The sequence below is a fragment of the Trichogramma pretiosum genome, unplaced genomic scaffold (assembly GCF_000599845.2).
Source record: "Trichogramma pretiosum strain Unisexual culture from Peru unplaced genomic scaffold, Tpre_2.0 scaffold45, whole genome shotgun sequence".
In the NCBI taxonomy this organism is placed as follows: domain Eukaryota; kingdom Metazoa; phylum Arthropoda; class Insecta; order Hymenoptera; family Trichogrammatidae; genus Trichogramma; species Trichogramma pretiosum.
The window spans coordinates 571,568-588,649 of NW_019641665.1; the positions used below are offsets into that span (position 1 = coordinate 571,568).

Consider the following 17,082-nt stretch of genomic DNA (forward strand, 5'->3'; position numbering starts at 1 on the left):
AAGTTGGAGTCATCCGGGCTTGTTGTGCTTATTTGTTTGGTATGCATCACGCGACACGTTTCGACTCCGAAATCATCGTCGTCGTCGGCGTTGTATACTCGAGAGCGCGCGAGTATATACAAGTAGAGTCGAGCTGGAGTTGCTCGAGTCGTCCTTGTTCGTAATTAAAGAGAGAAATACATAAGCTGCGCGCGTGTGCAACTTAAAATCGTAGTCGACGCGGCGAGAAAATACGAGAAACAAATTGACCGAGCCGCAGTACATATAATTGTAATACTCGTTAAGAGCATGCATCTCTCTTGTCCGTGGCTCGGTGTGCGTGCGAGAGGCCGAGAGCGGCATGAACGACCACTATAGTACGGAGAAATAAAGTAATTTCGGCGGCTCTTTATAGCTAAGTAGATATAACGGCGCAACTAATTGTGCGCGATGGAAGAACGAGAGATCGAGAGCGTGCGTGCATTCGTACTGTACGCCACGCACACCACACACATATGTTAGTGCGCAGCAGCAGTGAAGCACACACACACACATACACGTGGATGGATGAATATACGCCGCAGCGAGTGCACGTACAAGAGAGCATCGCGAGAGAAAAGAGAAGCGAGGAGAATGTGCGAGCGAACTGCGAAAGAGAGAGAGAGAAAGAAAAAAGCATAGAGAAATAAATATGAGCCGGCCGACGCGCACACACCGCGCGATGCGAGTGAGACTTGAGAGACGCGGAGCGGAGCGAGGCAAAAAGAGCGCGAGCGAAGAAGTGCGAGAGAGCGCGAGGTACACCTATTATATGGATGACGGCACGGAGTATACGGACGCGCGCATACACTCGCACACGTATAATATAGACTCGCTGCTGCTGCTGCTGCTGCTATGCCGCACACAGACGCGCGTCGTACACATTGGTTAAGCGGTGGTGGCGGCGGCAGCTGAGACGGCCGAGAGGGGAAAGGGGGGGTCGACCAACGAACCGGGGGGTGCGCGGGGCTGCGTACGGGTCGACGCTGCTGCTGCTGCTTCTTGCCACCGCTGCCAACGCCGCCGGTGGATGCGCGCGCGAATATCGCTCCGTACTCGTACGTGTGTGTCGGTGTCGTTCTCTCTCTCTTTCTCTCAGCCGAGTGCCGCGACTGCCACTCCATATACACACACACACACACACACATACACACTTGTATAGAAATGACGCGCGCCCTCGTCTACGTGTGACTGTGAGCGTGTATACACCACGCCGCGTCTCTTTCTCTCTCTCTCTCTCTCTCTCTCTTTTATACGAGAGCGTCGAGCATGCATTTCGCGCACACACATCTAAAGGGCGAGCGAGCGAGAGAGAGACGGAGCGACTCGAGGTGGGGGACGCGACTTTGCCCCCTCTACCGTTTCGCCAGTCAGTCGTTCCGAAACCATTGCCGAGCGAGGTTCGTAATAGTCTCCGCTTCTGTGCGAATTTACAGCTCCGTGCGGCATAGTACAGCGCATATACACACCTATATACAAAATACATATACTTTCTCTCTCTCTCTCACACACACACGCGTACGCAAACAGCAGCCGAGCATTACACACAGATAGTTGCATCGCGCTCGACGGCCTATTACACAGTGCGTGCACCGATTGTTTTGCTCCTTTTTTCTTTAAAATCATTCGAATTATTCCAAAAGCTCGTGGAAATCGTTGCGCCGCTTTCAAAGCTTTGACATCGCTCTTCGTCGTGCATCGTACGAGCCAACGAACGTCGATAAGGTAGTTCTCTCTTTCGAACCTAGCCTGAAAGTCGCGCGCGAGCTTGCTACCGCAGTTGTGTGTATTGTACTTGAGCTCGTATAGCCAAGCTGTGAGGGGACGATCGTTCGACATTAAACACAAACAAATACAGCTAGTAAAATTGCCTCGTTGACGTCGTTTTGCCGAATGAATCGCTGAGAATCGATCGACAAACAAGTGTGTATACAAGCGGCTTGCAATTGCGGACGAGCAGTGACGGCAGTGTGAAGCCAGAAAGAGCCAGTGAGTGTACGAGCGAGAAAGAGGGAGAGAAAAAAAGGAAAAAAGAGAAAGAAAGCCCGAGGAATAAAGGCAGAGTGGATGGCGTTCCAACGGGGCTGTAGAAAAAAGCAGTCGCTCGTCTGGCTGCGACCACTATTGCGATTCAATACCGACGACGTTTGATAACAACTTCTTTTTCTTCTTCTTCTCTCTCTATATATCTCTGCTTGTATAGCCGTGAGTAAAGTTGCAGCTGCAACAACAACATTTACTACTACTCCTACTACGACTACTACTACTACTACTACTACTGTTACTGCTGCGACAAAAGTGACACGAGTGAGAAAACGAGTTGGATTACCAACCAGCTAGAGAGAAATAGCAACAAAAAAGTGTGTCTGTGAAAACGTTCGAAAAGGCGCATACGAATATTGCATACGTAGGCCTGAGTGTTAAATGTGTTTGAGTGTTTGAAAAATTTCCCGCTTAAATAAATAATCGTGCGCAGAGACTGCAAAAAAAGCAGTTATTCGCGTGCATCAGTGGGTTTATTGTGCATCGACAGAAAAGAGAAAAAAAAACAGTGCGTTATTATAGTTGTGTGCTTCTGCCGCTCGCTGCGAGGATAAAGAAGACAAAAAATCGTTACCTCGCGATTTAAAAAAAGAAGCCAAGAGAAAAAAGAACAAGCTCGCCTTCTGCTATACTTTTGGTTTTGCGTGTGTCGTGTCGCGCGGTATTGTTGTTGACCATCGCTGTGTCGCATCCCTGCGAAACCACCAACAACCATCAGGCGAGCCAGCAGCAATATCTTCGCCGCCGCCGTGTCTTCTGCAGGCGAGTTGGACGGAGACAGAGCGAGAGCGGGAAAAATGTATCCGAGCGCCGGAATCAATGCGGCCGCTGCAGCGGCGGCCGCAGCTGCTAGGCATCCGGTAAGTGGATACTCTCGTGCTGCATATATACCTGTGCAGCACGTACCAGTGCAAACACATATATACCTATACACGTATTATATACCTGTCTTTCTCGCACTGCGTCTGTGCTGCATAGTCGCGCGAGCGCATGACTGTGGTGAAATTTTCAAATGCTTTAATGATACTGTGCGCGGCTCTCTCGAGACTCGAGAGCCGCGTGTCTGCCTCCGCGCTCTATGTACGAGCTGAAACATGCTAATACTTGTGTTATTAATAGTCGTTCGTCGCCTTTTAAATGAACCGCGCCACTTGCTAAGCCGACGACGGCTCCGAAGCTGATCGAAATAATGATTTTCTTGACACATTATTTTCCTATCTCCCACTATCTCTCTCGCTCTCTCCTTATATATGTTTTATGTAAATAATAATATATTCCGCCTTTATATTTGCTATTATTTTCAAGTGGATATACCCACGCATTATCAGTCGCTCAAATGATTTCCCAAACGAAAGCTTATATGCCGGTAATGCTCGCGCGGCGTTTCTCGCAAGTCACTACCATTTAATATTCACTTTGCGCTCACGTATTCACGCGCGCGCCTATCTCTGTATGCACATTTATATATTTATATACACAAACGCATATGCTGTAGTATATATATCGAGCCTGTTGACTTATTAAAGCAAACGGAATATCATAAGCTCTTTTAATGTCAATCTATACTCGAGCAAGCGCGTACGTGCCGATGATTACAAGAGTTAGCGCGAAAAACGTCTTGTCACGTGAAAATTCACAAGCGACAAATAACACTTCGTTATACTGACGCGCCTGCGTAGAAGTACCCATCTAGCTCCGCGTAGCACCTAGATATATTAATTCATACGTGTGTATGTACGTAGTAGAGGGTAAAAAAAATCGACTCTTAAATGTGTTTCGCGGCGTAATTTATGCTGATTAATAGTAGTCAGTCGGCGCGCGGCGAGACTCGTTATTGCCCGGCTTTTTAACTTGATAAACGTGCTTACGTATGAATTAGCCACTGGAGTTTTTAATGGGACCGCGAGACAATAAAATGATGATGTTTTTTGCTCGCTATCGAACGCGAGACTGAATCTTCTAAAGTCGGTCGTCATCGTCGTCGTTGTCGTTGTCTTTATTTGACGGAAATTTTTTCCTTTTTTTTAACGCACACGCGAGTCGATACATCATCGATCATCCGACGAGCATAATAAGAGCAGCGCGAAATCCACAGAAGCCATTTATATGCTTGTTTTTTTTCTCAACCCCTCGATATCGTTCCACACCCTCGACGTAATGAAATGGCTTATATCCATAAAAAAGGAGTTAAAGCCGCCAGCAACTTTCGTCGTTGGCCGTATAACACAATAAAATCTTTATGTCACTCCCTGGCCACCCTCCCTCCTCCTCCTCCTCTTCCTTCTCTCCCGGCTAGTCTAGCGTTCGCAAGCTTGCTCGAGCTATTATATGGCTCAGTTTATAATCCATCTTTAAACGAGGTCCCGCCGGTGGGCGCACGTGTATGTACGTTATATACACGCGAACACATAAACAGGCCGAGTATATAGTAGTAGCGCGCGTGTTTACGCTTTAGGGTTGGGATAGTGCCTGGGCGTAGAAAATGCGCAAGGGAAATACGTCCGGCGATTACCGTGAGCTTTATAGTACGCGCGGGCTTGCATGAGCGCTATTCTGCTGCCTATGTTCCGTAGTGCAGGAGAGCGACACAGAGATGATAGATATTTAACCACGTGCGTTGTAACAGTCGAGCCCGAGGTAAACCGATACACCGATACTATATATATACAAATAATGTTCTGCTCTCTCTCTCTCTCTCTCTCTACGTCCTTGTATATATGATGATGTAGACTAGAAACTGTGCAGGCAGATTTGATGAGCACTGCGCATGCGTCGACTGACACGGCTTTCGGGCTAATGGCACCTATACCTATACATGCTTTGTACCGCGAGACGTTTCTATGTAAGCGTATACGTAATAGGTATATAGATACCTGTGTATGGGTTTAAGTTGCCAACTTGTTAAACGTCGTTGCTGCTGCTGAGAAAGAGAGAGAGAGAGCGTGACAATTACCCATCCAGTGATGTCCGTGCGCGCTTGTTTATCCAGCGTAATTTTCCGTGTGCATTAATGCGCGTTTATTTGTCCAAATTGATTTGTCACTTTTTTGTGCGCGCGTTGCGTGTTATGTCGATTACGGCATTGGCTGGCCTCTTTTTCAACTCGATAAAAAATTCAACGACGACTAGAGAATTCAATTGATAGTAACAAGTATCAAAGTTTATCGTCGCCAGCCTTTTTTTTTCATTATACGCTTTATCGATTCACTCGGATGAGTTTCGTTCGTTCGTTAGTTTGTTTGTTTTGATCCTACGAACCGTTTCGACATTTAATGACTTTTTATCTTTTTTACTCGTTTTGCATAAAAGCGTCAAATGTATTTATGCACGCATGATTTTAAACATTTTTGTTCTTTCTTGCATTCACTTTTTTGTTTTTTTTTTTTTTTTTTTGTTTCCCGAGTGACTCTTCGCATTTCGAACGCATTAAGCGTCATTTATCATTAAAATAGTTATCGTTGGAATGTGTGCAAAAAACACGTAATGGCTTATCGGTTCTCTCGCACTCTCTGTGTAAGTCTGCGCGCACACACAACCAGTAGGTATGTTTTGTTTGAAACACAATTTTTTTAATCGTCATTTACAATGCAAATTTTATGAGATTGAGTTTTCAAATTGACTGCGACGATAAATCTGTTTAGAAATATCATCTATATGACATTAAAACAGCTTTAACGTTGTAAATTATATGCATCGCTGAATGAATATGCGAAGGAAACTTGCCCGTGGTCTTGTCAACCAACTTAAACACTCAAAAATAAATAATTAATCGTGCTTTCATTAATTACATTTCAGGCTTTAGCAAAGAAAATTTTTAAGTTAAAAACGAATGTGTTCTTTTATAAGAAAAAAATTTTCCGAACACTGCGTATTTAAACTGTCAGTAGTTGTAGCCATGAATAACTTAATCTGCAAACATTTTCTTTAAATTTTGTTGCATACTTTACGCGTCACAACATAATCAGCAAAACACAAATCCAAATATTGTACTATTGATTGATGCTTTAAATGTTATCATTTGCAGATAGATAATCAATTTTTTTCTCTCTAAAAAAAAGTAAAATTGCATATTTTCGCTAAGCGCATACGTTACACGCAATGGCTTTCTGACCTATAGCAAAATGATAATCGACTCGTTCTGTTTAATCGCAGGAAATGCGTTTCATCTGCCTCACACGAGTGTGTGTATAAATGTGTAATCCGATGCTCCAGTCCAGATACTCTGTATATTATATTATGCACAACTGTAAGTGTTTCATGTATGTACACAGAGATTATCGGGTGAAATCCGTGCCAATATACATAATACATTTGTAATTCGATATAAAATTTTAATGAAAAATAATCGAAAAGTATTTTGGTGAAATTTCGCGAAGCGAATTTGTTTCCACAAGGCTGCAAGACTTCAAAGGGTAAAATAAAAAGAATTTCAAAAACTAGATTTGATGAACGAGTCGGGTGTAATATTATTCAGGCCGTAGTGTCTAGGTCAAATACTGGCTAAATAACGAAATAAGCACTAATTCCTTATCATCCGCACGGAATAAAAAGAGAAAAAAGAAGAGCCAAACTAGAATAGGGTGTGTGTTTGTGCTATAATATAGTTAGGGTCGAGAGACGTCGCGCGTGCAAGCACTGTATAATCGTTAGATAAAGCAGGAAGATATTGAGGCGATGAATAGGGCACGGATTACCTAGGGTATCTATCTATATACCTTCCACGTATGCCTATGTATATAGAGGCAGTGGTAGATCGCCACGGAATAACGCCCTCCCCACTTCTACCCTCGTTTTTGCGCTTACCGCCTTCGAGTATATTATATAGCTCCCTAGCCCCTTTCAAATTTCTAGCTCGACTGTGCGCTGTGCTGCGTGTGTGTACGCGCGCGCGCGTGTGCGTATAAAAGCATAACGAGCGCGCATGTATGCTAATATCAGTGGGTAAGAGCAATAGAGAGAGAGAGAGAGAGAACAAAGCATCTCTTCAGCACTTATACTAGTTCCGCAGGGAGAGAAAGGACGACGAGAGGGGAGACGTCGTGGTGGATTAGATTCAAAGTTGAGAGAGTCGGATGAATTCGAGATGAAAAGCACTTTGGTTATACACTGGGCTTTGGCCTATTGGTAATTGGTATTTTAACTATTGTTTTAAACGAGGGATGTATATCTTACCGAACCAAGTCCACTGATTGTTTTTTACGTGTTTACAAATTAATCCGATAAGCTGTAATGCTAAAATGTTTATAGACGCGATACGAATCATTTACGGTATTTCCTGCTGTGTAAACGATAATGTACATTTATTAAGATGCAGTATTACAAAAAAAGCACGGAAAATTTAAGCGAAAATCGTTAAAAAGTAGATCAATAACTATACCAGTCCAGCTAATGTACGGATATGCAATGTGCAATGTGCATGTAATACATTACATACACGAAGCCATGCACACATAAGCTCCTGCACACAGCTACACACTCGCGTCTAGATGAACACGAGCGTGTAGTATATGCGCGAAAGTAAACATCGTCAAGCACGTGCACGGGCGCGCAAGTTCTTATTGGCGTTTAGCTACTATATACTCTATAGGCACTGTATATTTTGTGCTTATGTATATTGTGTGTGTGCGTGTGTGCACCGATAAAACCGTGTTTCAAAGCGGGCATGAACAAGCGACGAGTCAATATAGCTGATACACATATTTATGCGTGTGTGTACGTGAGTTTACACGTACGTACATATAGACACGCAGCGGCAGAGTCTATGCATGCAATCAGCCGCTGCCTCGCCTCCTCCCCTCGTATGAAATTACAACTAGTATACTAATGCTTGCATGCGAATGTACATACGCGTAGATCCTAGGGGGAGCAAAATTAAACGGCTTCGAGACTTAAGGGAGAGCGAGCGCTTGCCTGAACGTACAAATAATGATTACGGTAATAATAGTGTTTTATATAAAAGAGGGAGATTCGCACTCGTAGCCTAATACAATTTCTCCGGATCTTTCTCTCTCTCTCTCTCTCTCTCGCAAGCGTACACACAGCAGTCACACTCACCACTAGGCCGAAAATGTGACCCGGATGTCTAACAAGCGAGGAAGACTCGCTGCTGCTATGACTTGCCCCCCTGTTCCCCGTATATAAGCACGTGGTGGTCGTACTGCACGTTTTTTACAGTGCCGTATGCCGAATCGTATGTAATTCACACAGGCAAGCTGGGCTTGGGCAAAAAGGGAGCGCGAGATCGTTGATGATGACGATTCCCTATTGTGTGTGGTGGCGTGTTACGCGCGCGCACACTTTTCTACCCCGTGTTCGTTCGTGTTTTTCTCGCTTTCAGACCGCTATATGGCCTCTTTCTTCCTCGTACACAGAGAGCGCGTCGTCTCCCTTCTTTTTTTCAGCTCGATACGCGATGTTGCTGCTGCTGCTGCTGCTGCTGCTCGCTGCGGGGATTTTTTTACCTGTCCATTCCGCACCGAGCTCTAAGTATACGTTGCCACTACTGCGCCAATGCCTCTGCTTCTTTTTTTTATCCTCGCCTGTATAATAGGCCTTGTGGGCCTTAAGGTTTCTCGGAGATTTTTTTTGTAGCTGCGCCGCTCGCTCCATCGGAGGGAACCAAGTCGGATTACCCCGTTTTGTTTTGTGCTTTTGACTGCAGATTTTGCACTCGATTACGCTCTTTCGTGCTACCGATGGTCCTGCGCTGCTTCCTTTTTTTCGTGCTCAGCAAAATCCAATCCGATACAATGTGTATCGAATTCTTCGGTAAAATGTTAATTTAACCCGACGCGCTGCGAATGCTATTTCTTCAATACTGCACCGAGTCCGGGCGAATTTGTAAACACAATGGAATATGAATTAATTTTAAAAAGTCAACGGCTTACCTCAAAATAAGTTGTAAAAAAAGTACGACTTTACTGAAGAAGAAACGTGCAAGAACGCACATCGAGGCGTCAAGGTAAAGCTTCGTAAGTTTACTCGCGATCCCCTTGATTCGTCAAATATTGATACTTTTAATCGGTTTGTTTAGACGGTCTTGGCTGAGTAGTTTGCTAATCTTCTTTTTCTTTTTCCATTGTATTTGATGGCTGAATTTTAGGAAACGGTGCCGCGTCGAAAGACATGATCGTAGCTCAGATTTTTCAATATGATCCATGAAATAAAAAAAGACTAATGCCATTCATAAATTTCACTCACCACATTATATTATAGATATGTTTGTTCAGCTTAATATTAGCAGAGCGTGACAAATTATTTGATTTTCCATTTTTGACACCTGTACAATAATGATGTTACGATAACGCCTTTTCTGATTGTATTACAAAAAGTTTGCGTTACGATAAAAGCTCATTAAGGAATATTTCAGATTGAATTCTGATATCAACGTCAAACAAGATTCCTCTTTTTCTCAGAAGCCTTTATCGGTCAACAGCGAGATATTATGAAATTCTCGTCAATCGTCTTATCAGTTTTTCAACAACCCATTGTGCTTACTACTAGACGCAAACAAAAATATTATTCATTTTTTTTTGCTCGAAAACATAAACAAAATGTAGTAGCGCTCAAAAAATCTCACTAATCGCAAGACTAATCGTGTAAATTACTTTTTTCGATTATGTCTACTCAAGATACTACGCAGCAGTAAGAAGCCAAACAAAATGAAAGACAGTTTGAAAAAAGCCTGCTTGAGAGATCATGCAGTTTAACCGTGTGTAACCCCTTCCTTCAAGTCGCTTTATAAATCTTACTCGGGGTCTTGAAGTTGCTCTTGAGACATAGGAGGTGAGAAAAGTAGCCAGTGAGTTAAGAGGCGAGAGAGCGAGAGAAAGAGAAAAAAAATTAAACTCTCAATTGCAGGTGCTGTACCCAATAAGCCGAGGGTTTTTAGCTAACCCCACAAGCAGTCATAAGACTCGAGCTAGGTGCCTACCGATGGAAGTGAAATCCCTTTTCCCGCCAAAATAATTCCTCTGGTGGTCGTAAGTAGCACACAATAGCCGGAAACGACCCCTCGGGTCCCTCGTTTTATATGCTTTGCCTGGTGTTATTACCCTCCTTTCATCTTCCTTCTCGCTTACACCCCCTTTAAATAACACCTAAGAGCTCCATAAATTGGTCCACTAGGAAGGGCAAGACTCGAGCATATATATACTGTTGATACCTAACATGAGAACAGGAGAGAGAAAGATGGAAAAGAAATGATTTCGTCCTGCGATTTAGCGACCTTCTTATCCCTCGTGATTTCTCTCTTCTCGTGTTTTATTTTTTTCACTCGATATACATTTTGTCCAGTTCATGTTTTTGTTCAGTACTAGAAGAACAGAGCTATTATATTTTCTCGCTAGTTTCCCAACAACGGAACTATTTGAATTTCACGCTCGATATTTTCAAAAGATCTCTCAAAATTTACGGATATGCGATACTAAGTGACAGAAGAATTTATTTACAAAATATTCATGTTGTAGCGGAGACTTACTTGAAATTTTGTTTATTTATTAGTGATTTATCAAGCTGGAATAAAGATTCCATTGTAGACATTTTAAATTAACATCCAAGTGTTGTATTATTTAATTAGACCAGCAATTGTAATCAAAAAGTCAATAAAATAAAAATACCGTCGCCTTTATTGTTTTTTTTTTTAGTACGGTTTAATTTAAAAAATGTTTCAACCATTTTGAATCTTTTTTTTGAAAAATTGTTCGAAGATAATAGCAGGTGAAGATGCGATCAAACTTAAAAAATTACACACGTCAAAATTCTTGTAACCCTCATTGTTCGCCGAGGTCTAAAAGAAGCAAAGATCATAATAAGCACTCGAAAAATGAATGCAAGCTCTAAAATGGAGAAAAAGCGTGAGCGCTGGACTAATGCGGTATATGTATGCGTGTTTACGCCAAATCGTATTCGTTCATTTCTTCGTCGCTCAACGAGTCTTTTCAGAACTTGTTTCTCTCTCTTTCTTTTCAAGCAACCTCTCGGCGTTTCCGTACGCGCATAAATAGGATACGGAGCGCAGAAAAAGCAGCCGCATGTTATATAGCTCGCGCGCAGCGCACAGTCAAAAGGGTCGCTCTGTTTAAACGCGCTCAGGATGTTATAAGCCATTCTGTTGTAGCCGCAATTGTATTTACGTCCACACGCGTCGGCGACACGTTTAAGCCCTTGGAATGTAACGAGGCAATAGGCAGACGACTACTGCTATTACTACTGTTGCTGCGCCCTTTTGTCGTCGTCGTGGCTTGTTTCTCTTTATTTTACTTTAAATAACTCTCGAATTACCAGTGCGCACTAGCTCAGCAAAACTAGTCCATAAATACACTCTGGAAAGATTTGCTCTCCTCCTGTCTTGCAAGGTGCCAATTTCCTTTTTTCAACTTACATAATAATTCTTGCAATGAAAAATCTACTAAAGTTGGAATAAGGTGGTGTAATTTTCATAGCAAATTGAGTATGTGTTGTAATAGAGACCCCTCTACAATCAATCGTTCATGCGAACGTTAATTATTATGAAATATGAATAAATTGATGCATGGTATGATAATAGTGAAAAAAATATTCAAATAATAATAATAATAATAATAATAATAATAATAATAATAATGATAATGATAATGATAATAATAATAATATTTATGATAATAATAATTATAATAATACTACTTATAGACAGTGTGAACACGTGTTTACGTCAATCAACCCGAGTTGGTAAGCGCGATAACAGATGTAAACACATAAATGAATTATTTAATTAGAAGTATAACTTGTATAGAATCAGATATTCAACGAGATCTCATCTATTTTGTTTGTTGGAGAATCGTTCATATATATATTGTTTTGCCCTTAACAGCAGCGGAGCGCGCATAACCTGGCTGAAACAACTTTTGAACCTCTTGGATTAAGTTCCGCGAAAACAAGGGGAGAAGAAGGAGAGAGCGAGAGAGAAAGAGAAAGGGTGGGTGGAGAATGTACATTCTATACAAGGCATTATTCTCGCATTTATATATGGGGCAAATTTCCTGAAGTGTCCTAGCGCTCTGCCGCACGGCATTTTTTGGCCGAATCACTCAATTTCTAACTCGCTGTAAAAGTATCAAAACGCCCCTCAAAAAAATAACTAACTAATGATTTTGATAGGAAATTTCCTCAGCTTTCTGATGGTGAGGTCCGATTTTCCGGAATTTTCCATTTTCCCCTCGGAAAATGCAAGTAAACATTCAAACTCGAATATCTCGAAAAACGCCACTTTTTTTGCGTTTTTTATTGTTTCAATCGAAAGATGAGGTCTTTTTACATCGGACATGGTAGTTTTCAGAGTGTATTTTTGATGAAAACTAAGGAAAATACGGGAGGTTTTAGTTAGCGCTCGGCCGCTCGACGCGATTTCCAGCCTTGCGCGGCTCGCTGTAACTTGTAACTCGCTCTTATGACATTGTGATTTGGCTGGAAAAATTATTAAACATATGGTTTCGATAGGAAATTTTCTCAGCTTTCTTATGGTGTATTTGGATTTTCCGATAATTTTCATTTTCATTAGAAAAAGTAGAAAATAGACATTCAAGTCCATTTTTTCTAGTGAAAATGAAAATTATCGGAAAATCCAAATACACCATAAGAAAGCTGAGAAAATTTCCTATCGAAACCATATGTTTAATAATTTTTCCAGCCAAATCACAATGTCATAAGAGCGAGTTACAAGTTACAGCGAGCCGCGCAAGGCTGGAAATCGCGTCGAGCGGCCGAGCGCTAACTAAAACCTCCCGTATTTTCCTTAGTTTTCATCAAAAATACACTCTGAAAACTACCATATCCGATGTAAAAAGACCTCATCTTTCGATTGAAACAATAAAAAACGCAAAAAAAGTGGCGTTTTTCGAGATATTCGAGTTTGAATGTTTACTTGCATTTTCCGAGGTGAAAATGGAAAATTCCGGAAAATCGGACCTCACCATCAGAAAGCTGAGGAAATTTCCTATCAAAATCATTAGTTAGTTATTTTTTTGAGGGGCGTTTTGATACTTTTACAGCGAGTTAGAAATTGAGTGATTCGGCCAAAAAATGCCGTGCGGCAGAGCGCTAGGACACTTCAGGAAATTTGCCCCATATAAGGAAAATTTTACTCTTGGGAGCCGAGCGCATAGCTCTCTCGTGAAATCATTATCGCGTACTTCTAACAGTTTGTGTACATGTCGAGCTTGAAATTTTCCGAAGCATAAGCGTGCGCAAGTTTTGCCACTTACGAGTATGTTTTCTCGGTTTGAGTAATTTGTAACTTCATACCGAATTGAAACAAATTGATATTTTAGATTGGCACACGAGAATTCCTTTCCGTTTTCTAACTCGCGCGCTTGGCCCGGTGCGATCGATACATCCCTTATGTGCGCGCACGACTTCACATGCCTCAAGAAAGCATCCATTACGCTGTTGCGGCGCTTCTCGTCTTCTTGACAGTAATCGCGTTCGATTTTCCTTACTCGCACCAAGACAGCCACAGTTGTTTTCCCAGGAGTTCGGAGAGTCAATTTTTTTCTTTTTATTTACGGCGATTTCCTACTCAGTTGCCATTGCCGAAGCACCGTAGAAAAGTCACATTCAATTGTCTAAGCACATAAAGCCCGAGTTCATTCGTTGCATGATAGCATGAATTATGATGGTAAGTTTGTGTTCGCGGTCGAAATGGTTTCTAAAATACAAATGTGCAGAAAAAAGCTCGTGCAATAATCCCTTTATATTAATTGATTGTGCGTGGTTGCGTTCGCAGAGATGGTGACTGGTAGAATGGCACTAATTGCCATTAGGGCTGGCAGTTTGTCTCGGCACTTTTCTTAAACTCCATCTCTTTCTCTCTTTTCCCATGATGTTTTTTCCTGACCCTCTTTGTTTTTTTCTCAATTTAACCAGAAGACGACGCACCGTTTGCCTTGCCATCTCCTCTTTCTTTCCTCTCTTCTTTCCGCATTCACTCCATATTGTTTTTGTGCAGATGCACGCACACATAAACTGTGTAACACTAAAGATACTGTCATCTCTCAGGCTTAATAAAGTTCCATTTGAAGGATAATTGAAAGAAAAAAAGAAAACGCGTAATTTAATTATCGAGATAGTGTCGGATAGTTAAAGCGTATATATATTCGTATAACAGCAGCTTCTGGACTTTCGAAATGTCATCATTGGCGTATACAAGCTAGGGCGGTCGCACAGCAATAGTCGCCGCTGCGTAATTGTATGCTAATCAATGGTCTGTACCCAGGGACTATTAACACTTCAATAAAACGAATGCATTAGCATAATTTATTCTCTTAGCGGCAATAATGGCGCGCGCGATAACGCGATCAAAGTCCGCCAGCCGAGAGTTCGAAATAAGCGTATACGTATGTACGCTGTCCTGACACTCATATTATACGTGTGCGCGCACGCAAAACACACCTTGAAACTAATCTCGCTCTCATCAAGCTGTGCGGTGTGTGCTGTAAGCAGGCGCGAGCGCAAGAGAGAGAAAGAGAAGGTAAGAAAAGTACACACACACACAGGAGCAGCTACAGTACGGCCATTATACGCTGGTGTGTAATAAAAAAAAAGAGCCAGGCAGCAGTTGTGCTATAGAGCCGCCGCTCTGCACAGTCGGTTGCGCATTTCCTTGCTACTTCTCGCACATTATATTAATTGACCATAGAAAGTAGCAGCAGCAGCCGTAACAGCAAGCGTTTCGGTCTCTTGGCCGCGCCGAACGTACTGCGATCCGTATCTCGCGGATATATATCGTTAAGTGCGATAATTGCCCATTGATAAATACACACAATCACGCATATCTATATACGCGCAACGCGCAGATCGAGCTCAGTTCTGCGAACGACCCGAGTCGCGAGTGTTTGCCTTTGTCACTTTCGCTATATGGATTATTCATTTTTTTTCTGTATGCTCGCACGCGCTCGAAAGAACTGATCGCTTAGTCGTTGATGTGCACACTGCACTCTTTACCTCTATATTATGCTGCTTGTTCAAGGCCGGTGCTTCAAATGAATGTAAGTGTCATCGATATTCCAACTTGAGCTTCGTACGCGTAATGAGAGAAGTCAAGTATCGATTGTTCATAATTCAAATGAAAGAGTTGAGTAAAGTAACTCGCGCTCGTATTTGCATATGCCCGTATAATTTTTAGATCCATATATTCGTGCTCACGATCATCGCAAGTATCTGTACTCGATTTTTTTTTTATTCGTCCGCAGATGATGTGAGAACCCGAAAGATGGCACATATAGAAGAGTATGCAGGACACTTGAAAGAATTTCCGCCATTGTTGCTATTAGAATTACGAGGTCATGCTTTCCATTTGATGCTACTATTGATGAATGCGTCGAGGAGAAGTAGCAGCCGGCTTTCGACGAATTTGTTCTGTTACGACTACGGGCTTTCATGCGCGAGAACACGTGTATTATTCAGTCTTATAGAGGCGTGCGTGCGTAGGTGGCAAAGCTGGTAGCGTATATTTCACACGGCGCTGTCAAAGCGAATCGTGTCTGCGGTGCGCGAGGGGAAAAAGGAATTTTTCAAAACCAAACCTCAACACTCGAGGAGCAGGAAATCTAGTGTCCCGACAGATTTTCAGTATATTAACTCGATGCGATGCGATTATACTATCGCAGCGGAGCAATGATTATATGGCTGCGAGCTGGTGCGCACATCTGGCCTAATAATTGCCCTTGGAACGAAATTGGAGTATAATCAGGTCTTAAGCAGGCATCAATCATTCCAGCGCCATCAGCAACTCCCGCCGCAGATTATTATTATAATACACTTGCAAATAACACGTATAAGCTCGCGTACTTGTTGGTCACACAATTGTCCCCACAAGTGCACGGGTGGACTGCATTCGAGGCGTTATAGCCTCGAGTTGTAAAGTGCGACAAAGTATCGATGATGCCCAAGTGTCTCGCGTAGAAAATAGCTCGTATATTAGGCGTATAATCCACTCACGTAAATCGACGGTGGCGGCTACGTATACGACGTTCTCTTTCTCGACTCGGGAACGATGACCATGAGCGCGCGGGTCGTATGAAAAATTGGCACGTAAAATGCCAAGTAGTAGTATTATTCACCGCTAATGGGAAGATGAATGCCAGAGATAAATTTGCCGCTCAGTGTGTGCGTGCATTTGCTGCAGGTATATACGTATATAGTGCGGGTAAAAGCCGAGAGAGCTCGCGAGCGAGTGAGAGAGAGAGAGACATTATTACAGGCGCCGAGTTAACTCTCCAATGCACGCTTTGCTGTATACTGCGCGCCTTTCTTCTTCTTCTTCTCCCTCTTTTCTTCATCTCCTTTACCCTCTATTACCTTCTCTCCTCGCTCCTTGCGCTCTCGAGCATCGAAGGAAATAGGTGGGTTTACGAGTTCGTGCGTGCCGCGCACTAAACTATGCTTTTCATTCTTTCTCGCTCGCTGTAGCGATTGGACGGATAATACTATTATGGAAATATGCCCTCCTCGTATTTTCGTATCTTGAATGTTAAACTCTGGCTGTTGGAAATCAATTTTACGAGAATCCTAGAAAGCCAGAAAGAGATTCGATTCTGAAAAAATAAATATAAATATCAATCATTTAACACTTTGACTAGTGCAACTTTCGATTGCACTTTAGCACTCGTAGTGTAAACTCCAACATTTTTGTCGTTACTTTCGGTTGGGAGCTCTTTTCTCTCACACACACTCACACACACACACACACACCCAGACACACATTCGCACATATAGCTGAAATGGTAGAATAGCGTGGAAAGAAACAATTGCGTGTAGAGCGAACGAACGCAATTATTGGAAGTACTCGCGCCAGAGGCGACGCGGTATAGAAAATGCACACACTCACGCGTCCTCTTCGTTCTCTCTCTCTCGCCCCTCTTTCCCTCTGTACCGCACATCATATGTATATACACATGCTCGGGTATATATTTGTTTTTCTTGTTCAAAGAGCGCAAAAAGAGATGAAGCCGAAAGAGAGAAAAGGTAGAAATGCAGGCAGAGCTG

At 42.6% G+C, this 17,082-nt stretch overlaps 1 protein-coding gene across 4 annotated transcripts in view; it reads left to right on the forward strand.

The window, feature by feature from the left end:
• The first annotated feature begins 1,405 nt into the window (after window positions 1-1,405).
• The window catches only part of LOC106649384 (protein groucho-like), a 94,114-nt gene continuing 78,437 nt past the window's right edge, over window positions 1,406-17,082 (forward strand). For all 4 annotated transcript variants that reach the window (XM_023460288.1, XM_023460287.1, XM_023460289.1 and 1 more), the window contains exon 1: window positions 1,406-2,921. In XM_023460288.1, coding sequence (XP_023316056.1) covers window positions 2,859-2,921 — 63 coding nt within the window. In that variant the 5' untranslated portion in view covers window positions 1,406-2,858. The remainder of the gene's footprint in view (window positions 2,922-17,082) is intronic.